This window comes from Salvelinus sp. IW2-2015, linkage group LG28, assembly GCF_002910315.2.
Source record: "Salvelinus sp. IW2-2015 linkage group LG28, ASM291031v2, whole genome shotgun sequence".
Classification (NCBI taxonomy): Eukaryota; Metazoa; Chordata; class Actinopteri; order Salmoniformes; family Salmonidae; genus Salvelinus; species Salvelinus sp. IW2-2015.
Window position 1 is genome coordinate 16,017,010 of NC_036868.1, and position 23,799 is coordinate 16,040,808.

A 23,799-nucleotide genomic window follows, 5' to 3' on the forward strand; every position below is an offset into this window, starting at 1 on the left:
TTTTGTATGTGTGTGGGAATGTTGTGCAGCCCAATGCTATCAACACGCAGCCGTACCAGATGGCTCAGGAGAGCAACGGCGTTGCCCAACACAAAGAGGAGGAGAAAACAGAGGAGAAGGATAAGAAGGACGAGGAGAGGGCCACCCCTCGGCCTTCCTGCCGACTGGCTCACACAGTGCAGGAGACGGCCTTGTAACAGACCCCCCACCCCCCCCSCKCACATGCCCCACCACTTCCACAACCCCCCCCCCCCAGCTATCTCAACTCTTGGGGAGAGGACCCATGTGGGGCCGGAGAGGCAGCGGAGATCCAGTGTGCCTGGACATGACCATCAAGAACCACAGGGTCAATGTGGAGAAACAGGGAGATTCACCCCTGACCCTTACTCCCTGGAAAAAACTGATACACCACAAATATATGGTGTTTTTTAAGAGTGCCAGAGTCCTCTGCTATAATGAAGAATAGTGCACTTACACACGATTTGTGGCTGGGGGGGGTCCAGTTGTATCTTCAAATCATTTAACGATGGCACTGGTCACAGTTTCCCTAAACTGAAGTAACTACTTATGAGCCTGGAGTTTTGAGAAGAGCCAAAATGTCTGAATTGAGGTGGATTCCTGGATGGAGAAATACTAGCACAACACAAGTGGCAATCATGCTCCGTGCTGAGGAGAAGTCTCATTGTTGTCCAGTTAGTAGATCTAAGAGCCTGGACTGAACAAAAGGGCTGTGATTGTCATTCTGTTATTTTGTTAAATTTATGATTGAAAGATTGTGGACATACACACGCACTAAGTTGTTCAAATGACTGTGAAAATGGACCTAAGTATTTTGTTTCTCAGAGAATCGGGTAGAGAGCAGGTAGCCTAGTGATTAAGAGCATTAGGCCAGTAACCGAAAGGTCTCTGGTTTTTATCCCCGAGCCGATTAGGTAAAAAATCGTTCTGTGTTCTTGAGTTAGGCACTTAACCCTACTTGCTCTTGTAAGTCGCTTGGGATAAGAGTGTCCGCTAAATGACTAAAATGTCAAATAAGCAGGCGGAGAAGAGGTACTTTAGATTTAACTGTCATTGCATATTATTTTTATAGAAAAGATTAAGCCGGTACGTCAGATGAACTATAAGAATTTTAAAAACAGAGTGGCTGCGGTCCGAGTTCTCTTGAACGCTTTTCCCAACAGCTAAAGGTTTGAAGCTGCGCATGTGTGTGATTTTCTACTTCACGCACAGTCTGTATTACTCCTTCGGCTGCCCACGGTGCCCAGAGAACAGGCTACTCTAGTGAATTGGTGCTTGTTTAATAAAGTTAGATCAAAGCTGAATCAATGTCTGCAAGACCACATAATGATAGTATTCTACATAACAGAACCAAATATAATGGCATAGTGTAACATTATAATGCTGTAAGACAAACAACCTCATTTTTAGGACGATTGTGCGACGGGTCGCATTTTTCTCTCAAGTGGCCGAATCTCAACAACATGCTCCACTAGGCAAAATATGTGCTTGATTGAAACCAAACACAAGCATGCTACAGCTTGTTAGCACCATCTACTAAATAATTAGCTCACTACATCGTTCAAAACAACACTTTAGAGATCTAAATGCATAACCCTATTAAACTGAGATCAAATGGTTAGCATGCAGATGCTGCATTTACGTTTACCAATAAAACTTCCACAATTACCATTAATGATTGACTGTGAGAAATGTGACGGGAGGTTGACCACAATGTGCGTAAGGTAGATTGTGATCTTACAGAGATTGATTCCACTTTGATCCAACTTTATTAAACCAGCACCATTCACCAGTGTAGCCTGTTCTCTGGGCAGCTGAACGAGTAGAACATAGACTGTGTGAAGTACAGAATCCCACACATGCGCAGAATCTTCAATCCTTTAGCTATCGGAAAGAGGGTTCCAGAGAACTTTGCCTTATAAAAAACAAATCCTTTATGTCCCTGTAGAAGGTTCCCAAAGCTCCGTATGTCTGTTTGCTTTACATGGCCTTATTTGGCTTGCTATAGTAAATTAATAAAGAGGTAGATATCCTTAAACACTCTTAACATGCCATACAGTTATATATTCAAGATGGAGCTCAAGACATCACCTCATTTGCCATTAACTGGGATCACATTTTCAGGTCATTGAGTCGGCTCTACTGCTTTGAGAACCAGGTAACCTGCTGGTTAGCTAGTGACATTAATGCATGTAGAATACCTTATCCTCGCAGTCCATTCACACTGTAGATCCCATAGTTACTTAAGGTGCCTCATTAGTAGGCAGTGTGTGAATGTAGTTTTAATTTTGATTACTGATCAGTGTGTAATTAGGATTGTGATACAGTATACTTATACTGCATAGTACATGTATAATTATTCTCCATATGTGTCTTCGATGTTTGTTAGCTTTACATGTATGACCTGTGTCTCGTCCACCCCACTGCTCTAACAGAGCATATTTACAGTGAAGGGAACATCTCTGGTTCAAACTGGAAAACTGCAGCCATTTTGATGGCTCAACAGAGTTCAGTACTCAGAAATCTTAGGGTAGACTAATATATGTGATGTTCTTTGGTTGTATCTTTGAAGGACTTGGTTTCCTTTTGGCACTTCACTGTTTATTGATGTTCAATGTACCAGGGGGAAAATTCCAATCATTTTAAAACGAAAGAAGTGCAATGTTTTATAGCGTGTTTTTGTAAGTGGCCACTTTATCTAATGATGTAAATGTTTTTCCATAACAGTATCGGCGGTTGATTTAACATTGTTATTATGAAGACATTTTTTTTTTTTTTGGTCATTCGATGAGTATGAAACCTGCAGGGCAGATGTTGAATTTTAATTGTCATTTGTCAAATGTTTCATATTCATGTTTCAAGGTCCTTTTTGCAATCTGAAGAATTCTCATGTCATTCTCTGTTCAAAATCTTCATTTTGTACTCCTCCCATCCACTGGAATACCTAACCACACTACAGAATTCAAGTCAGGGTAATGTGGTAGTACTCTGTTGAGATTATCTGGTTTGTGGTGACCTTGTGATTCCATATGGCCTGTTTGTCCCTCAAACAGGGAGTCTACTTGTGTGTGTTTGTCTCTGCGGTTGTTTCTGTAGTTGGGGACTCGAGTGACATGCCTGTCCATCTGTCTTACTGTGGTTTGGGTTGGGATAACTTTTGATTGGTATGGGCTGAATGAGTCACTATGTAGTCAATCTGCTTTACTTGTTTCCAAAGAGTTTTTACATAAAAATTCTGTAGAGCCACTTTCTACCTGTCTTTTTACCCTGTCTACCTTTATGGGGAATAAAGAAACTCTGGCTATGGATGGGCAGATAAATACAAATATATCTATTTATTGTGGGGCCCAATGTTGTGACACTACTGACTGAATGCCATGCTATTAGGCTACTGACACCATTGTTATCAATGACATACAGGCAAGTTTTGCATTGGATCCTATGGCTACAGTCCGATACGAGCAAGGAATGTTGTTCATTCATCCCCACTGAAAAATACCTCTTCTCATTCAAAGCATATAGAAAATGATGTCATCGCTTTGTTTTGATAGTTTTATTACCAAAAGAGAGAATATATTTCCATTGACTTCATTACCATTTGTAGCAAATGGAACTATGTTGTGGAATTTTTGAGTGGCGGCAGGTAGCCTGGCGGGTTGGAGCGTTGGGCCAGTAACCCGAAAGGTAGCTGGATCGAATCCCCGAGCTGACAAGGTAAAAATCTTTCGCTCTGCCCCTGAGCAAGGCAGTTAACCCACTGTTCCCTGGGCGCCGATGACGTGGATGTCGGTTAAGGCAGCCCCCCCGCACCTCTGATTTAGAGGGGTTGGGTTAAATGCGGAAGACACATTTCAGTTGAATACATTCAGTTTGTACAACTGACGAGGTATCCCCCTTTTCTATGTGCAAGTACCATTAAAATTTTTGTGAATGGAGGGCAGAAGTGGTCAAGTAGTTATTGTTATACTATTTCTGTGTGTGCACAACAAAGCAACTTCAAACTAGCGTTTTCTGTATGTTAGTACGTAATGAAATTGTTAGGGCTATCCCTTGTTGTAACATTCACAAACATTTCTATCGTTCTTAGAGGTTTTTTAGTCCTTTTTTAATTGACATCCTGTGACTGACAAAGTTGATATTTTGTTGATAAAGTTGATTTGATAGTCTGATAAGATATGACTGAATTGATTCCTTTTTCATCATACCTGAAATTACTTGAATTGTTTATCTGTAACGCTAAACTTTAAATTAAGTGAAAACCACCCCTTTCCAGGACATGTTTTGGATGAATTTACAGTCCGCAGTGCTGAGATATTGTTATTCAAGATGTCAATTTACCCAATGTGAGTTTAGGACTGTGTTTTAGTAATGCTGACATCTACGCAGAGCACAATCGAGACCTATTCTGTTATCTTATTTTGAAGTTGGCAGGGACAACTATCTAGAAAAGATGAGTTGTAGAGTGACACGTGAATATGAAGGGCTAAACGGTTGTATTGAGTTGCTTGCACCAGCTAAATCATAGATTGGACTAAGACAATTTACAGCCTGAACCGTAAAGTAGAAGATCTGTAAACCATTGCCTCCTAAAAATGATCAATCCTGAATAGCTTCTATCCATACCAATTTACTATGAGATGTGTTTAGTTTAGAGTTCATTTAAAATGCACTTGGCCGTGAGAGAGAAGCATGGCACTTGGTAATTTCAAAAGATAATAAATATTCTGACTCAATATTTATTATCAATATTTGTTCTCCCATTTGTATGAATTCTTCCTAGTATGCATTCCAAAAAACCATAAGCAGTGGTGTTTGGTCAACTACACTGCTTTGGCTGTGCCTTCATATGATCTCTGTATCGTGATTATTTTTTCATATTGTTGGATGTCATGGAAGTTGATTAGCTCGTACTAGGAGCACACTACAAAYGGGCAGCTGTGATAGGGTGGAGTTGAACTCTCATTTACCAAGTAGAATGAGATCTGTGTCCTGATCATTATGTCAATGGGAGCCAAGGTTTTGAAAAACAATGGAATTTAGCTTCCCTTTTGGAAAAGCTCAAGTGGTACCTTTTTTCAGTTTGCAAACATTTTCTGTTTTGGACATTACTGAACACTCCCTAGGTCTGTGAGCGAAGTCTTCAGTAGTGGCTGTATCTGTGTCTGACCACCCTGGTGGGCATGATTTCTCAAGGTTAAATGTTTGTAAGTGAATGAATTGCGGTAACATAATTGTTCTTGCTCTGTTTTTTTTAAATAAAACGTTGGATTGGACATGTGCTTTGTCAGATGTTTTGTCTTGTGTCCTGTCCTCCGGTAAGTATGCATATGGACACTGGATATGTCTACTAAACCCATTATTGAGGAAATATCTTGTAGGTCAATTTGATAAAACAAACATTTGAGGGCTTGATCAGCTTTCATTTTGAGGTTGAGGGAGTGAGAGCCTTCCACTGTGTCATTCCTTTCCTATCCCAAGGGAGGGCTGTTATCACTGCAGTATCCTTTAGCCTTCATTCTCCCTACTACTCCTAGCTCTTCTCTCTGGTGGGTCATTGTGACTGTGTCACCGGGTCACATGCCACTCCTGTGGCGTCTCTCCGCATGATGTTGGAACACTTACCATCCCAGCTTTGTGCCAAGGACCACAAACCCTCTGTTGCCACAACAACCTCTGCTGCTGCCACACCAAGCCCCTCATTCAGCCCAACTACAGCTCTTCCTTCTGGTTATATACTAATTCAAGTGGTAGACTCACAGAAGGAACGCTAACTTTTGCCAAGTATGGTTGTCTTTCAGACTGGAACCTCGACAGACTTTGGGTTTTACTCATTAGGAACCTGTCTTGGGCATCTCTCTGGACCGAGCCATCAACCAGTCTCGTACATTAAATACTATTTTTCTTATTGACAAAGTTGTTGAGTTGTGTCTTCCTCCCTACTTTTCTTCCCTTCCTCCTTGTCCTCCCTCTCTCCTCTATTCCTCTGGTTAGTTCCAGCTAGGCCAGGCCAACGAGGGGAGGCTGGACAGAAAGCTTAATAAATTCACTCAGCAATCAGTGTGTACTGGATATAATGAGCTGGAGATACAGAAACTATGTTGATTATCTCCTAACATGAAGGGAGATCAGGGTTATATGGGTTTATTGGCACAAACATCCACATTCAGACACACCTAGAGATCTATTTGCAGTTCAAGCCAAAAGGGCCTTTAAATCAAGTTTTGTTTAGTTGATGACCCTCACTTTGAGGTCACTTGGTACAGAAATAATGCCATTGGAAAATCCATGTCCTGGCATACAGTATGGGCTTGCCATTAAAATGAGAATGTGATTGTTTAAATATATGCACATACATTATATTGACCAGTGCAACAGAGCCTCTATTGGCCAATATGCTTTATCCTCTGTGATCTAGACTAGAACGTAAACTCAGTGGGAATGCTGGAATGTTGTGCACCACTGTCTGTCTCACATTGTTTCACCAACATTTCTGCCCTCTCCTTTCCCTCTGTAACCCCTGCCTCAGTAGCACGTCTCTGGCATGTCCAAATTAGCCATTAATATGAGAGGGGGGTTTATCAGACCCCCCCCGACAGATTTATAGAGCTAGCCTTGAACGCTGTACCGTTTCTCGTGGACCTGAGCCCATGTTGCTCAAGGGGTTCTGTGGTCTCGTCCACGTTACAGCCAACAAGATCTGTCTCTGTCTGCCTGAGCACAAATACTTTAAGCAGCTTAGCAATACAGTCTGTTAAAGTGTGTTTCTTGGTTAATATCAGAATATGAAATGTGTGTCTACCAAAGTCACATGACTTATGTCATGGTAATGTATATTTTCTGGAAGATAACTTTTGCTAGGAGACAAGAAATGATACGCACACACACCAAAATACTGTAATATGAAGTAAAGTCTTTAAGATCACTCAACAGTGCAAGTATGTCAGATAGCACATACAAAGCCATAATGTGTAATTTACATCAACTTAGCAAAGTTTGCTGTGTGAATAAATGTTTACTCGCAAGCGAGCATTATTACACAGATATGGACTAGTACTCAGGGCTCCACAGCTGAATACATGGTTGCCAAGTGTTCTCACAACAATCCTCCCCTTCTGTTAATCTGTCCATCCTTTCACTCCCACCCCAAACACAACTACAACACTAAAAATAAAACAAATCCAGGAGACAGGGATAAAGATCAACTTTAATTAATCTTAAAGCTAAAAACACAATAAGTCACTGAAATGGTCAACATTGCTTTGAGACCCTCAACAAAAAAAAACATTGCACTCTTTGATCATAACAAATTATTTTACACACTTTTAGTGATTTATGTTTTATGCAGTGTAATAAATAAGTGGTACAATGTGCTAAGCAAAGCGATCCTTTGGTTTTGTATTTTATATCTTAATCACTGTATCTAATCCCCTGGACATTGTAGGAGTTTCTGTGTTCAGCAAGTACATTACATGTACGTTGCAATTCACTGCAGTTTCATAAGCAGCACAGTTGGATATATTGGTATTTCATCGCTCCTAATACTAAATGGATCTGTCCATGTTGACCTCTGGGTTAGAGGTCAGTGGATGTGTCTCCTTCTCTCCTGACACTGGCGTCTGATTGGCTGACAGCAGTCCTCCCACACTCCCACAGTACAGCAAGGAGCGCATCGGCCACTTCTGTCAGGACAGGAGACATGTTCAACTGTAGTTAGTTTGTATGCTTATAATAAATCCTAACAAATTTTAGATTATAGTCATAGAAATAATCTAAGTATTGATCCCTACTATATTCCTAATATTACGCTACAATTCACGTCTGATATTAACTGAACGTCTGGACAGGAATTTATGACATGAAACACAAAGAGATAATGAGGAACAGATAAGGGTTATAAGCTATGATGACCAAGAAACTAAAACGATAAGCACCCAGCTAGTTTGATGTCACCAACCTTGACTGGGTGGAGGTAGCCCCCTGCCCTGGGGGGTAGTGGGAGTTCAGACAGAGGCCCTCCCTGATCCAGGGTCTCAGTAAGGTGGGCGATGTAGTCGGTGGCCAGGACCAGCACGTCCAGCTTGGAGAGCTTGGTGTCACGGGGGACGGAGGGCAGGGCTGCCTGCAGGCTGTGGAAGGCCTGACGGAGGTTACGCACACGGCTCCTCTCCCTGGCCGCGTTCTCTGGGGAGTGATGGGACTTCATGGCCCTGCTAGGCTGCACCCCATTAACACACCCAGACCTCACCTGGACCACGCAGGAGGGGCAGAGACACATATACGATAACATGGTAAATAAGCCGTCTTTAGATGGAGATAGGAAATGAGAAAATAATGTTATAACAATGAATTTCAAATGACAGATTTAAGTTTGTAAACAACATCAGAGTGCACGATAACATCTGTTTCCATACCACAAGATCTGATGTGTGAAGTTGATTTAGCAAATATTTAACATGAAGGGTCTAAATATTGTGTAAATATTGACAGTGAAGGAGTTTGTTATTCAGAAATAATAATTGTAGAGCTAATTAACATAAATAGAAGCAAGTACAGCTGAGATGACCTGTCTACTTTTCAATTACTTTTTCAATTACTATGTCCCTGAAGTGCCCACTGCTCTACTTTATTCCCTCCAGATTATGTAGAGGTTTTACTTACCCACTTCTTAGGATCCCTACGTGTGGACTGTCTGTGTCCAGGCTGCGGTGTTCTCAGACTGAACTGGTTCTGTGAATACATCTTGGTCTGCTCTGCTGGGATGGACTTAGGATCCTCCAGCTGCTTTTCAGCCATGAATACTTCAGGACCCCCAGCCACCTAACTGAAGACCAACCAGCCCCAAACAGATACCCAGCCACCCTAACGAAGACCAACAGAGACCCAGAGCTCGACTGCTCTTGACCGCAGCTCCTCTAACAATCTCCAATCACAGCTTCTCCGCTGCGCATCGTGGTCCTACGTCCTCCCTCTCCAACCATCCCTCTTTCTCAGTCTCTCTTTCCCTCCCCTTGACTTAACTGGTGAGGTAATGCGGGGATCTTCAAGCAGCCCTCATCTCCCCCGCCGCCCCCACGCCTCCCCCGGGTGTGCTCTGCCAAGGGAAGCAGCCTCAGAGAGGTGGTGGGGTGTCCCAGGGCAGGATTCAGAGCTTGGGAAACACCAGGACCTGGCAGCAGCTGGAGGTACCTCTGGCCCCACAATGATGGACAACTAGAAGGATGGTACTGCACCTGGTACCATCATCATACTATTTTTGTCATAAAACCTGGAATGTCCCATATATTGCAGGTGTGCCCAAGACATTAGCAGAAAAACAGTACACTAATTTAATTTAAATGTTTATTAATATGTATAGATCAGGATATTAGTGTTTGAAATACAAAGTGCTATTCATGTAATGCTATAACATTGTAAATAACTTTGAGTAAATAACAACAGAACAGGTGTTCAAAGTAAAATACATATCACCTGATATTTTATGCATCATTTGATAACCACTCGGGCCTAGACTATACCAGTAATCTGAACGAAGAACTGCCTGTGCTCTCCTCTTCAAAATTCAAGAACAACCTAAACAAAATGATCTTCTATTCACTCATCCATTGATCCATTCATAATTTCCTAACTAGAGAGTACGTTTTCTACTCCACCTCATTTGCAGTAGGCATTGAGAGGCTTTACCAGGGTTGGGGTCAATTCTATTTCAATTCAGGAAGTACACTGAAATTCAAACTCGAATTCCAATTCTCTTCAATGCTTTTCAATGAGTAAAATATGGAATTTGATTTACTTTCTGAATTGACTGGAATTGAAATGGAATTGACCCCAACCCTGAGCTTCACTGTATTATATTAGCCTGGTCACAGACCAGACTGCACTGTTTGTGGTTGTCATGCCAAAACAGCACAAACTGATCTGGGAGCTGGCTAGTATTATATGCTCATGGGTGTAAAACAGCCAGCTATGGCAGAGGTCTCTCTCTATGCGTTTATCAGTAAGTAACTTCTGGCACATTTCAGTGCTATCATAACACCAGTGCTAGCTGATCTAGCAACTGGTGCTGTTTGGTAAACAAGGAAGGCTGACGTGCGGACTAGAGGATCACTTCATCCTCTTCTCCTGCATCTTGGTGAAGTTCTGGATGTCCTGGGCCATGAGTTCTGGCTCCTCCATGGCGGCGAAGTGTCCTCCTCGGGCCATGGGCGTGAAGGTCTTCAGCTTGCAGTACTTCTGCTGCACCCACAGCTTGGGGGTGTGCATCAGCTCGTTGGGGAAGCAGGCAAAACCGGTGGGCACGTGCACTGGCATCCTGGGTAAAGAGGAAGCGAAGAAGTGTATTAGTTTACTGAAACATAAAATTGGTTTGAGTCCTTTCCACTTTAACAGCATGACTTATCAGGACAACGTTTTTTATGTTCTGAATGTGGAGTGCCTCATGCTAGCTAGACTATTACATCACATACATACAGTAGATATTACAGCACATGCAGTAGATGTTACATAGCTATTCCATAGCAACAGTCCTCTCACTTTGAGTGTGGCTGGTCAAGACCCTTGCTAAAGTTCTCCTTGTAGAAGCGCATGGAGGAGATGATGCAGCCAGATGTCCAGTAGATCATCACGTTGGTCAGCAGGTCGTCCAGACTGAACTTCCTGCAAGGAAAGATAGGTGCTAAAAAACAGAAGCCATAAACATGGCCATGGTCATTTGACAAAGAAGCCTTTGAATACTAATTAACTATGCTATTTTAGACCAAAGGCTGTGGTTCAGGTCTAAGACGTTCTACCTCGTAAGTCCTCCGTCATCCAGGTTCCTGAAGTCATGGTCAGTCCAGGTGGAAAACTTCTCCAAGATATAAGCAGCAAGACCTACTGGAGAATCATTCAACCCTCGACCTGCAGGAAGAGAGCAGACACATATAGAACCAGATAAATATTACAACACAGATACTTATTCCTGGTCCTGGTCTATACAGAAGCAGCAATTAAAGCTGTGTGTAGCCCAGAACGCTTCCCCTTCAAAACTGGTTCCTCTCTTACCTCTCTTACTCAGTGGTGTAAAGTAAAAATACTAGAAAGTACTACTTAAGTCGTTTTTGGGGTACCTGTACTTTACTTTACTATTTATATTTTTGACAACTTTTACATTTACTCCTCTATATGCCTAAAGAAAATAATGTACTTTTTACTCCATACATTTTCCCTGGCACCCAAAAGAACCCGTTACATTTTGAATGCTTAGCAGGACAGGAAAATGGTCTAATTCACACACTTAAAGAGAAAATTCCTGGTCATCCCTACTGCATCTGATCTGAAGGACACTGCTTTGTTGCAGTGTGCCTCTGGCTATCAGTAAATTTAAAAAACAAAAAATCGTGCTATTTGGTTTGCTTAATATAAGGAATTTGAAATGATTTTMGATACTGAAGTACATTTTAGCAATTACATTTACGTTTGATACTTAAGTATATTTAAAACCAAATACTTTTTGACTTTTACTCACGTAGTATTTTACTGGGTGACTTTCATTTTTACTTCAGTCATTTTAAGGTATCTTGACTTTTACTCAAGTATGAAAATGGGATACTTTTTCCACCACTGCTCTTACCCACAGTGTCAGGCTTGGTGGCCTGGATGTGCATGTATCCTGACTCCTTGACAGACTCCACCACTAGGTTCTGCACAACGGGGTAGATGCGCTGGATGTCGTGCTCATTGAAGCCAAACATCTTGGGGAAATGGCGGCCCAGCATTATAGACAGAACCATGGGCAGGCCCGGTTTGGAGGGGGGAGCAAAGTTGAGATGCAAGCCTTTGATTATTCTGGGGTGACAAAACCAGAGAGCCGAGATGTAGTACAACACAGAATCTGAATCAAACTGCGAGGCTTTCTGACTTCATATCATTCACAGATGACAACATCTGAATTAATAACAGTAGATAATACAGTGCCTTCAGAAAGTATTCACACCCCATGACTTTTTCCACATTTTGTTATGTTACAAAGTGGGATAAAAATTTATTTAATTGTCATTTTTGGTCAACGATCTAAAAATAGTGGTCAAAGTGGTAGAAAAATTCTAACATTTATAAAAATATTATGAAAAATAAAACGCCCATATATCTTGATTAGATAAGTATTCACACCCCTGAGACAAAACATGTTAGAAACACCATTGGCAGCGATTACAGCTGTGAGTCGTTTTGGGTAAGTCTCTAAAAACTTTGCACGCCTGGATTGTACAATATTTGCCCATTATTCTTAAAATAAATTATAAACCTCTGTCATGTTGTTTCTTGATAATTACTAGAAAGCCATTTTCAAGTCTTGCCATAGATTTTCAAGCAGATGTAAGTCAAAACTGTAATCAGGCCACTCAGGAACATTCAATGTCGTCATGGTAAGGAACTCTAATGTAGTTATTGTCCTGCTGAAAGGTGAATCGTCTCCCAGTGTCTGTTGGAAAGCAGACTGAGCCAGGTTTTCCTCTAGGATTTTGCTGGTACATAGCCATATTCCATTTATTTTTATCCTAAAAAAACTCCCTAGTCCCTGCCGATGACAAGCATACCCACTCATAACATGATGCTGCCACCACTATGCTTGAAAATATGTGGTACTCAGTGAGTGGTACTCAGTGATGTGTTGTGTTGGATTTGCCCCAAACGTAACAACTTGTATTCAGGACAAAAAGTTTATTTCTTTGCCACATTTTTTGCAGTATTACTTAAGTTCCTTGTTGCAAACAGGATGCATGTTTTGGAATATTGTATTCTGTACCGGCTTCCTTCTTTTCACTCTGTCATTTAGGTTAGTATTGTGGAGTAACTACAATTCTATTGATCCATCCTCAGTTCTAATATAACAACCATTAAACTCTGTAACTGTTTTAAAATCACCGTTGGCCTCATGTTGAAATCCCTGAGCAGTTTTCTTCCTCCCCGGCAACTGAGTTTGGAAGGACGCCTGTATCTTTGTAGTGATCCAAACCCTAATTAATAACTTCACCATGCTCAAAGGGATATGAAGTGTCTATTTTCACCCATTTACCAATAGGTGCCCTTCTTTGCAAGTCATTGAAAAACCTCCCTGATTTTGTGCTTGAATTTGTGCTTGAAATTCACTACTTAATTGAGGGACCTTACAGATAATTATGTGTGTGGTACAGAGATGGGTTAGTCATTAAAAATCACGTTAACCACTATTATTGAACACTGAATGAGTCCATGAAACTTAAAATGTTATTTGTTAAGCACATTTTACTCCTGAAATGATTTGCCATAACAAAGACATTGAATATTTATCGACAAGACATTTCAGCTTTTTATTTTTCTACAAACAAAATTCCACTTTGACATTATGGGGTATTGTGTGTAGACACAATCTGAATTTAATCAATTTTAAATTCAGGCTATAACACAATGAAATGTGGAAAAAGTGAAATGGTGAGAATACTTTCTGAAGGCACTGTAACTCATAAAACATGCCCACGCATTCTAAATACCCGAAATGAGGGATCAAACATAATATTGGCTATGTCTCCCATGGCCTAGGCTAAGATCTGGCCATATCTCTGTGTGTTTGTCTGTCTTACTTGGGCTCCAGCTGGGCCATGTTGGTGGTGATGATCCATCCCCAGTCTCCTCCATGAGCATAGAACTGTTGGAAACCTAGTCTCTTCATCAGCTTGTGGAACACACGGGCCGCACACACCGAGTCAAAACCTGAAACATCAAAATAATCATTAATTAGGGAAAATAAATACTAAGTCACCTGATATAAAGCTCATCTTGCAGACACTCTTTTCTAGATTCAAAGGGCTAGGCATTTGTGACCCTTGACCCCAGCCAGGCTTCTAACCACTTACCTTTCTTATGTGGAGCCTCAGAGAAGCAGTACCCAGGGATGGAGGGACAGACCACCTCAAACACGATGTCGTCTGGGTTGGAGGGTTGAGTCAGGAGGGGTATCATCCTGTAGAACTCGTAGAAAGAGCCTGGCCAGCCATGCACCATGAGCAGAGGCACAGCAGTCACGCCCTCAGGGAGGTTCTTGGGCCGCACATGGACGTAGTGGACGTCAATGCCTGATACATGGGTCAGAGAATGCTTGAATGAACCATGAACCAAGTGCTTTCCTGGACTCAAATTATTTTTAATTTTTTATGCAAAGTTTGACGTTGACTTAAAGTTACGTAGTATTTACTGGCAGCCAATACATCTGCTTGCTCAGTTTCATCTTGTTCTAAATGACAGCTGATTGGCACATCATTGATCAATCTCTACACACTATCTCACCTTCGATGTTGGTTTTGTAATGTGGGTATTTGTTCAGTTTCTCCACCTGTCTCCTCCAGTCAAAATCATGTCTCCAGTAGGAGACCACGTTCTGCAGATACTGGGAGTTGAAGCCGTAGGTGAACTGGCTGTCCTCTAGAGAAGGGAAGGATCTGGTCTGGTCTAGTCTCCTGTACAGGTCCTGGGGGGAGCAATATGAGGTTCAACTAATCAACAACTAAACACTGTTGCATAAGCCTTAAATCTCTAAGAGCAAGTTCGGCTCTCCTCTAGGCCCATAATCCCTCCGCGCAATCTCACCTCCAACTCCTCCTTATCCGTCCGGACTGTGTACGGGCGAATGCTGACATCTTCTTCCCTGTCCGGGGGAGTCCCCTCTCCCCACCAGCCATCCTCACTCTTCAGCTGATGCCTCTTACTCTTCTGTACCAGAAAGTAGATCACTCCTCCTACCACCAGGGCTAACAGAACCTCTGTAAACATGGTGCTTTCTGGGTGAACAGGAGAAACAAATCAGGGATAGCAGACATGTTACAATCGATGCCCTTTATAATGGCATTCATGGTTCTTATACAGTCAAAAGTTTGGACACACCTACTCATTCCAGGGTTTTTCTTCATTTTACTATTTTCTACATTGTATAATAATATTGAAGACATCAAAACTATGAAATAATACATATGGAATCATGTAGTAATCAACAAAGTGTTAAACAGATTCTTCAAAGTAGCCACCCTTGACAGCTTTGCACACTCTTGGKATTCTCTCAACCAGCTTCATGAGGTAGTCACCTGGAATGCATTTCATTTAACAGGTGTGTCTTGTTCAAAGTTCATTTGTGGAATTTATTTCCTTCTTAAATTCCTTCTTAATGTTTGAGCCAATCAGTTGTGTTGTGACGAGGTAGGGGTGGTATACAGAAGTGGTAAAAGACCAAGTCCATATTATGGCAAGAACAGCTCAAGTAAGCAAAGAGAAACAACAGTTCATTATTAATTTAAGACATGAATGTCAGTCAATCCAAAAAAATGTAAGAACTTTGAAAGTTTCTTCAAGTGCAGTCACAAAAACCATCAAGCACTATGATGAAACTGGCTCTCATGAGGTCTGCCACAGGAAAGGAAGACCCAGAGTTACCTCTGCTGCAGAGGATATGTTCATTAGAGTTTCCAGCCTCAGAAATTGCAGCCCAAATAAATGCTTCACAGAGTTCAAGTAACAGACACCTCTCATCATCAACTGTTCCAAGGAGACTGCGTGAATCAGGCCTTCATGGTCGAATTGCTGCAATGAAACCATGACTAAAGGACACCAATAATAAGAAGAGACTTGCTTGGGCCAAGAAACACGAGCAATGGACATTAGACCAGTGGAAATCTGTCTTTTGGTCTGATGACTCCAAATTTGAGATTTTTTGGTTCCAACCATTGTGTATTTGTGAGACGCAGAGTAGGTGAACGGATTATCTCCGCATGTGTGGTTCCCACCGTGAAGCATGAAGGAGGACCTGTGATGGTGTGGGGGTGCATTGCTGGTGACACGGCCAGTGATTAATTTAAAATTCAAGGCACACTTAACCAGCATGGCTACCACAGCATTCTGCAGCGATATGCCATCCCATCTYTTTTGCGCTTAGTTGGACTATCATTTGTTTATCAACAGGACAATGACCCAACACACCTCCAGGCTGTGGAAGGGCTATTTGACCAGAAGGACCAGAAGGAGAGTGATGGAGTTCTGCATCAGATGACTTGGCCTCCACAATCACCCGGCCTTAACCCAATTGAGATGGTTTGGGATGAGTTGGACTGAAGAGTGAAGATAAAGCAGCTAACAAGTGCTCAGCATATGTGGGAACTCCTTCAAGACTGTTGGAAATGCATTCTAGGTGAAGCTGGTTAAGAGAATGCCAAGAGTGTGCAAAGCTGACATCAAGGCAAAAGGTGGCTATTTGAAGAATCTAAAATCTAAAATAGATTTTGATTCATTAAACACCTTTTTGGTTATTACATGATTCCATATGTGTTATTTCATAGTTTTGATGTCTTCACTATTATTCTACAATGTAGAAAATAGTCAAACTAAAGAAAAACCCTTGAATGAGTAGGTGTGTCCAAACTTTTGACTGGTACTGTATGTAAATACTTAGTGAGTGAATTAATAGTTTTTGTTTGTAGGATACATGCGTTGCATGTGGTTTACAGTAGAAAAAGAATCGTCAATACCTGAAATGTATGGTTACAAGCACTACAGATTTACACAGACACACATAAGTCTACTTGACTGTTTTGCAGAATTTTTTGGCAGAAAATGTGATAAATAGAACAAAGTAGCACTGTTGTTGCACAGCATTCCTTTCTGAAAGGATTAGGTAAAGAATGGAGTGGACAAGGCCCCATAGTCACAATTCATGGTGGCCAAAATGCATGACAAAGCATTTCTCTGGCCGGCCTTTGATACCACAACAACTTTCATCAAGAATTTAGAAACACATCAATCCGATTTCTTTGTGAGTATCTCTTTATTGATATACTTACAACTGACTTAATTTTCTGTCAGGTGAAAAACAAGTTATCCATATTTATCCATACAGCAATTCTGTTTCCCTTTGGATCTTGTGTTTACAAACTATAAAATGAAAGTACTGAGCCCTGGAATTTCCCTCTATGAGGACAAAACAAGCTTTTTTTTCTGGAACAAGCAGATGGCAACCCGCAAAAACAGGCCTGGCATGACATATCACATCAGTCCTGACATTTAATTTGATGTTTCTATATTTCAGATAACAGTTATATAAACCTACAATGGATAGGCTACAAAGTTTTAACCTACTTGAAATATAGATGGCTGCTGCTTTTCCAAAATTGTTATCAAATCACCCAAAAATGTACAATTATTATTTTATGAAAAATATTCTAGCCTTCCAGTTCTATTGATAGACCTGACCGTTATCTCATCACAACAATCCAAAATTCACAGCTTTCAATTGGATCAACTTGCAACAATGTTTTATTAACCTACAATCCGTAGGTATGAGGAAATATCGATTAATACATTATCGATAAGAAATATTGACCAACAATACTTTTGGAGCTATTATTTTGGATTGTATTACTTGCTAGAGGAGTTCATCTCACCTGCTGRTGGTTCGTTGTTCCACAATATGCAATGACAATTCTGCCCTCTGCCACAGTTGTGTCGAAATGGAGACCAGTGATTCATGGGAAATGTAGTTCTTGTCTAGCTGTTAAAGATGTCCTCTAGTGATTTTTTTACTTTTCCTGTTGAAAAGTGATATCCCAACTATAAATACAGTAAAGTACATGCACTAAAMTTTTTTTTTTTTTTTTTGGCAAAATAATGTTTATTTAGACACAACTGCAAACTTTGAGTAGTGCATGCAAGGAGTTGGTTTGATAGAAAGTCTCGATGCCATCGGCCTCTCCCCTTGCTTGAGGAACAATAGAGGCGCAATAAAGAACACGAGTAAAGTCCCGTCCCCCACCCCGTGCCATGTCTGACTTACCTGGACCACCTATTGAGATGTTAAGTAAATCAGGCGTTAAATGTGGTGAAAAGGAGACTGGAGTGCTACTTTAAGACGCAACTGTGCAAACGCATAAGAGAATGAACAGATGCTTCTCCAAGCGTGGTACTGACCTGGTTTGAGGAGAAGTTATTTTCAAATCAATGGAGGGTGTCAGAAAATCAGGCATTCTTGATTATTAATAGGGAACATTTGAAAACATTCAGCCACTGTGTGCTTATTAGTATGGTAGCTTGAACAAAAGCAATATGGGGAGATATTGAAATGGAATCATACAATGCTTTAAATCAAAATCTTTGAGTTATTGAGAGATGTTGGCTGTTATGGGGGTATATAAACATTTATTGAGTAACGCAATTATTTTTTAGAGTTGACTAAATTACATTGGAGGCATGTTTCTTCTTTCACTAAAATAGCATGTGCTAATATCAAAAAGGTCATGCTTCATTCATGTTCACTTAAACATGTTCATGAACGTTTCCAGATGTGAAAAAAAACAAAAAACATACATAAATAGACATGCGTCTCTCCATCTGTTTTTAGTCCATCTTAAAACTGAAAATAAATAAAAGCTCTTTAAAAGAGCTTCAGCAAATCCCTCTTTAGAGCAGCGAAGGTTATGCTCTCCATTTTCATTTATGATTTCCCCTCCCTTCCCTCTCATGATCCAATGTCGTCATTCCAGCTCCGTTCTCTTCCGTTTGTGCTATTGACACCACAGTCTAGACTCAAAGAAGAGTTAATACAACTGTGTGTAAGGCTGTTCAGTCCATTTCCATGGCACCACTTTCCTTGGACACCATAAGCCTCATCAGTTTGCCATGGAGTTTCTCTATCTTCTTCACGTCCTGGGCCTGGTCCGTCTTGTATTGTAAACACTGCAATGGAATATGAGAAGGATTTGTGGATTAGGTAGAGGGAAACAGAAGAATAGTTCACAACATGAGGCCAAAATTGGTTGTAAAAAAAAAATCTACACGTCAACAAAGTCTTGCAAGCAACAGATTAGTGTAGCTATGTAGGATATGACAATAGTATCTTCTGACTGGGGGAGTTTTATTAAGAGCCTCGATGCTTGCTCTAAACATGTTTAAAAGTAAGACTGACACCACAAACGTGTTGTCACTGAAAAATACTGTCAGCTGTAACTGTGTTAAAAACAGTTAACAGTGTACAGTAAAGTGTGTATTTTGCATTTGTGAAATTATGTTGATGTGATATGAAAGTATAGCGATTCATGTTTTTAGAACCATACCACAATTGAGAATCGATTCAGGTTTAGGTGGGAGTATTTGGATGTTTTGGCTCCAGAGCATGTAAGGTCCCTGGACTAGGAGTTACATCAGCCTCCTTTAGTCCATTATTGGGCTATGTACGATACAAACAGATGTGCAAAATCTGAGCAAAGGGAGCAGACAGTCTTCTCTTGAACTTACCACTGCATCATCGGTGACTTTGATGCAAAGGTTACCATCACAGTGTCTGTATTTGAGAACCACCCTGACCTGTATCAAAAGGAGAGAGAAGAAAGCACAAACATAACTGAAAACGCTTAGCCTATTTATTGAAATAGGCAACAGCCATCGCTGCATGCATGCATGTATTACACCATGGTTGATTATCTTCATGATGCTCACACATATTTCAAAAGTTGACTAGCATTAGTTAGGCAGTCGTTTTCCTTCCAATTCACATTTGCCAGCATATTTAACGTTAACTACTGTTAGCTAACAGCTGGCTGCATTGCTTTTAAAAACGGCTAACAGACTAGCTAGCTATCCTGCACCTAGACTCCATCCCTCTAACAATGATAGTTATTATTGGCTATCACATCTATTTGTGCTGTAAAATAACAATTTCTAAATACATTTTGCTCGCTAGCTAACGTTAGCTATCAAGATTTCAAGCTTGCTCTCAACAGAAAAATGTCGTAGTTAGCTAGCTACCTTCATTGGATCTGTCAAATATAGTTTTTCTGCTGCACGAGCGAACTCTTCCCATGTTTGATAATAAGGCATAATCCGTGTGAATAAGAACTAAAATATAAGAGACAAACTGGTTAAATTGGCCTGTTAGGTTTACAAGCTAACTTCTTAAAAACCACATCAGCGAACCACCAGACAGAAAAGACCGATGTATACAAACGTCTGTGATTGGACGAGTGCTGTGCTGACCAATCACAGAGCACAATACTGTGGAGTTCACGGTATGTCGTAATTATAGCAAAGATTCTACTTAGCTACGAGACATAATACTCCTCCAGAGTGAAACCCACAATCTTTGGTATTCAACCATGGCGGCCTTCACACATCAGCCAGTAGGTGGCAGAAAGAAAGAGTTTACGGTATGTTTTTCAAGAGCGCAAGAGAGAGAGCTTTCATTAGAAGAAAGTGAACGGAACAGAAATTAATAGAATTAGGTTTCATTCTTCTTGACAAAATTCTTATTCTCAACAGAATAAAACATACAGTATAAGAAATTCGACTCAATATTTCAATATTTATTTCCACTTTTAATTAAATAATGGGGGGGTTAATGACAACAAACCAAAGAGATTTGACAAACAAGAGCAGTCCATAGACCTATATGATTATTGATTTAAAAAAATCATATATARATAATATAATATAGAAATATATTAATAATATAAATAATATAACCATATGAATTTTACAAACAACTTCCATTTCCACCTCTGAATTTAGTGAAGCAGACCTGGACATGAATGTACATTTAATTTGACAAACATGAGTTTTAGCTAGTGTTCATCCTCCTCTTTTTAGGGAACATTGAACAACTGGTATTATGCACTTTACATTTGATACATATTTGAAAGATTCACTCATATTCTATTTATCTGTATCATAATCATCACCCTTGTTACATAGGCTACTAACATGTTAATATGTCACTAGTGGTCCGTTTTAGTGATGGTGACATCAGTGTGGCATATTTGTTTCACACAGTGATTTATAGATTAGATTGATGGATGACAGTGAAAGGGCTGTCTCCCTGATTTAACCCAGCCACAAGTCACAAGGTCAGGCCACCTGTGGCAGGACATCATGTAGAAATAGGCTCCTCACTGACCTCTGTCACTGTAACAGCCACATAGGCCTATAATACACCCTTAAAGTCATTGGAATTCTGGGTGTATAGTAGGAGGATTGGATATGGAGTAATTTTTTTCTCTAGAGTAAACATTTGGCAACGCCCCGGACATATAACACACTTTATTTGTTTTATATAATAATTAGTTTAAATAGCTATTTATGATTTAACTACATTAATTGTTGCTGCACAGACCAGGTGAAAATGAACTTGAATAAGAAATCAAATAGCCCACTGAATCTCAAGGCCAGTATCATAGGTCTATATCAGCTTTCATCTCAGTCTCTGAGATGCTCTGACTCTCCTTCCTGTTCCAGGAAGGGCAAAAAAGAGCATAATGTATAGTTTTCATGTAGCCTATAATTAATCCTCAATATGAAACAAGTATTGGTGGATTTACCATTAGGCAGAAGATGCCATTGCCTCAGGCCACACATCATCAAGGAGCCTTATGAGCTGGGCATAATAATTTTTTTTAACAAAATGTATCTGCTTGAGGCCCCCCCATGCTCCACTCGAGTCATAGTAAATAAATAAATCCCCATCAAAGTCTGTCTGTTTAAGGTAAATATATCTGTTTTTCATGGGTTGCGTCTCAATCCACCACGTCCGCCGATGTCAGCTTTCCGCATCTGCGGTAGAATGTGGCAGAGCTACAGCGGGGTTTGTCAGACCATATGACATCTCTAAAGTGTCACGGGACTCGTCTGAAGGTAACCCAGTACCAGGCCGAAAAATGAATGGAAGTGATAGGGCATTTCCACGTCAAAGGTATAAAGGGAATTCCACATAATTCCGCACAATCTTTTCATTTTCCTGAGCTTTCTTATATCTTTCAGATATAGGACAGACCCTTCAAAAAACATACTTGCTTTCGATAACAGTTTTGCATTTTTGACCGTTTTTTACATGTATGAATCTGTTATTCAATGCGTTTCTATGGGCTAATAGCAGTAAGGCCAAATTCATTTTTTTTTACCTACAGAGGACCTAAAACTCCAAATCAAATAGCTAAATTATCGTTGGTATGACCATCTTAAAACAATTCCATATGTTAGCTTAGTAGAAGTCTTGTGCTGCCATACTTCCATAATCATGTCGCTGTTACTCCTCCCTTGGAGGTCTGGAGAATTTTGTATTGGCTGGCTCCAAGACGCAAGATTTTGATTAGATGTTACATTTCAAGAWCCCTCCCCCCACATGCCTGTTGGTGCTAGTGTTATGTTCCTCACAGTTTTGTTGACCAGGATGGACACATTTTGCAGGGAGTTGTTAAATATGCTATTTTGCAACATTGCAAAAAATGAAAGATAACCTGGATGAAAAACTGAATTCTGTTTTGTCAGAAGTGTGCTCTATACACAAAATCAACATATTTTGATGGGGTTTTAATCTGCGATTAAGAATGGTCACGCACTGTTGCACCTACGACACTAATCTAGTGAGTACTATTGGAGCTCATGTAAACATGCTTCCATTGGCAATAAAGCCCATTGAATTGAATGGTGMAGAGGGGGAGGGCCGGCGGGGTGTGTGAGCAGTGCTGCAGCAGAGGCAGCTGAGTCACGGAGACAGAGCAGCACGCGCGCACGTCGTGACAACTTTTTACCAGTTGTAGGTAGGCTAGATAGTTTGGTTATTATCGAGACACCCTTTTTCCATAAAACACATTAACGCGCTAGAACTGATATAATGGCGACAAAGCATTGGAAAATGACTTTAGGCGGACTAGAGGTATTTATATCAATTCGCTCAGAGGTGGTTTAAAGTAAACTGCATTCTAATGTCAACTTGTATCAATCGAAGGGTTTTGCGGGCTGCGCGAGTGGAAATTTGAAATGGAAGTTGTGGAACTCCCTCGCGAGCTTGTGTTATGGGAAAAAGTCCCCAATGAAAATTACACTAAATGTGAAGATGATAAGCTAAATTTGCATATGGTGGCCATCAAGTCACCTATTAATTTATATGCCATTGCAGGATACTGTAGCCTACCATTTGATACAATAAATATATAATGAAATGAAGATGTCACTGGAGTCATTGCAAATCAAAATGTGCCACTTGTGTATCCTACCTGGAGCTGGCAAACATATTTAATAAATAGCTTATAACTCAGTTTGTTGCTGTAGCCTTGTGTTATTATACAATAATTAAATTGGAAGTTATCAATTGTGATCATGGTCACAGCTCTTTCGCAAATGTATCATTCTCCACATTTAATGTCAGTTTCATTGTGGACTTCTCCCTGAAATGAGATGTTGGCATGTTGGCCTGTCAGGGGTTATAGGCTACCTGCATCTTGCTCAGCAAACAATGGCTAKATTTAATTGCAATTATAAACCTAGATTTTAGTCAGTAGCCTATGCATATTGAAAAAACAAGTCAATCTCCCAAATAGGCCATTTAAACCGGGTTGTAGTCTTAACATCTGGCACATAATGCCAGAAAATAGCCTAACATTCGGTTTTTGAAGTTTGTCCAAGTGTTTCATATTATATTTATTTATTTATCTTGCTCCTTTGCACCCCAGTATCTCTACTTGCACATTCATCTTCTGCACATCTACCATTCCAGTGTTTAATTGCTATATTGTAATTACTTCACCACCATGGCCTATTTATTGCCTTACCTCCCTTATCCTACCTCATTTGCGCATACTGTATATAGACTTTTTCTACTGTATTTGTCACGGCCATTGAATGAAGAGGACCAAGGTGCAGCGTGGTAGGCGTACATATTACTTTATTTATATGACGCTGACAAAAACAATAAACAATCCCCAAAAAACGTGAAGCTAAAGGCTATAGTGCCAACAAACAAAGACA

General features: G+C 40.4%; 4 protein-coding genes across 6 annotated transcripts in view; 1 reads left to right on the forward strand and 3 right to left on the reverse strand.

The window, feature by feature from the left end:
* The window catches only part of slc5a6a (solute carrier family 5 member 6a), a 35,917-nt gene extending 30,626 nt beyond the window's left edge, over positions 1–5,291 (forward strand). For all 3 annotated transcript variants that reach the window (XM_023973872.2, XM_023973870.2, XM_023973871.3), the window contains exon 16: positions 30–5,291. In XM_023973872.2, the coding sequence (XP_023829640.1) occupies positions 30–197 (168 nt within the window). In that variant the 3' untranslated portion in view covers positions 198–5,291. The remainder of the gene's footprint in view (positions 1–29) is intronic.
* Positions 5,292–7,476: 2,185 nt separating this feature from the next.
* On the reverse strand, positions 7,477–9,017 carry LOC111954633 (transcription factor 24). Its single transcript, XM_023974501.2, has 3 exons — positions 8,677–9,017; positions 7,973–8,263; positions 7,477–7,697 (listed from the first exon to the last, which is right to left on the reverse strand). Exons 1-3 carry the CDS (start codon positions 8,809–8,811, stop codon positions 7,560–7,562), a joined length of 564 nt encoding a protein of 187 aa, XP_023830269.1. The 5' UTR covers positions 8,812–9,017; the 3' UTR covers positions 7,477–7,559.
* An 822-nt stretch (positions 9,018–9,839) lies between these two features.
* Positions 9,840–18,022, reverse strand: ephx1 (epoxide hydrolase 1, microsomal (xenobiotic)). The gene is made up of 9 exons (XM_023974101.2): positions 17,454–18,022; positions 14,617–14,807; positions 14,317–14,497; positions 13,887–14,105; positions 13,614–13,743; positions 11,627–11,841; positions 10,806–10,914; positions 10,549–10,671; positions 9,840–10,327 (listed from the first exon to the last, which is right to left on the reverse strand). The coding sequence occupies exons 1-9, from the start codon at positions 17,536–17,538 to the stop codon at positions 10,120–10,122; spliced, it is 1,461 nt and encodes a 486-aa protein (XP_023829869.1). The 5' UTR covers positions 17,539–18,022; the 3' UTR covers positions 9,840–10,119.
* Positions 18,023–18,182: 160 nt separating this feature from the next.
* srp9 (signal recognition particle 9) lies at positions 18,183–19,977 on the reverse strand. Its single transcript, XM_023974103.2, has 3 exons — positions 19,810–19,977; positions 19,300–19,368; positions 18,183–18,741 (listed from the first exon to the last, which is right to left on the reverse strand). The coding sequence occupies exons 1-3, from the start codon at positions 19,879–19,881 to the stop codon at positions 18,628–18,630; spliced, it is 255 nt and encodes an 84-aa protein (XP_023829871.1). The 5' UTR covers positions 19,882–19,977; the 3' UTR covers positions 18,183–18,627.
* Positions 19,978–23,799: the final 3,822 nt, after the last annotated feature.

Excerpts from the sequence above, each read along its gene's own strand:
- LOC111954633 (XM_023974501.2), bottom strand. The coding sequence starts at position 8,811 with ATGGCTGAAAAGCAGCTGGAGGATCCTAAGTCCATCCCAGCAGAGCAG. Across the intron at positions 8,264-8,676 it reads GTAGGGATCCTAAGAAGTGG|GTGAGGTCTGGGTGTGTTAA; the intron begins GTAAGTAAAACC and ends TGCGTGGTCCAG. Across the intron at positions 7,698-7,972 it reads GCTACCTCCACCCAGTCAAG|AAGTGGCCGATGCGCTCCTT; the intron begins GTTGGTGACATC and ends CTGTCCTGACAG.
- srp9 (XM_023974103.2), bottom strand. The coding sequence starts at position 19,881 with ATGCCTTATTATCAAACATGGGAAGAGTTCGCTCGTGCAGCAGAAAAA. Across the intron at positions 19,369-19,809 it reads ATTTGACAGATCCAATGAAG|GTCAGGGTGGTTCTCAAATA; the intron begins GTAGCTAGCTAA and ends CTTTTGATACAG. Across the intron at positions 18,742-19,299 it reads AAGTCACCGATGATGCAGTG|TGTTTACAATACAAGACGGA; the intron begins GTAAGTTCAAGA and ends ATTCCATTGCAG.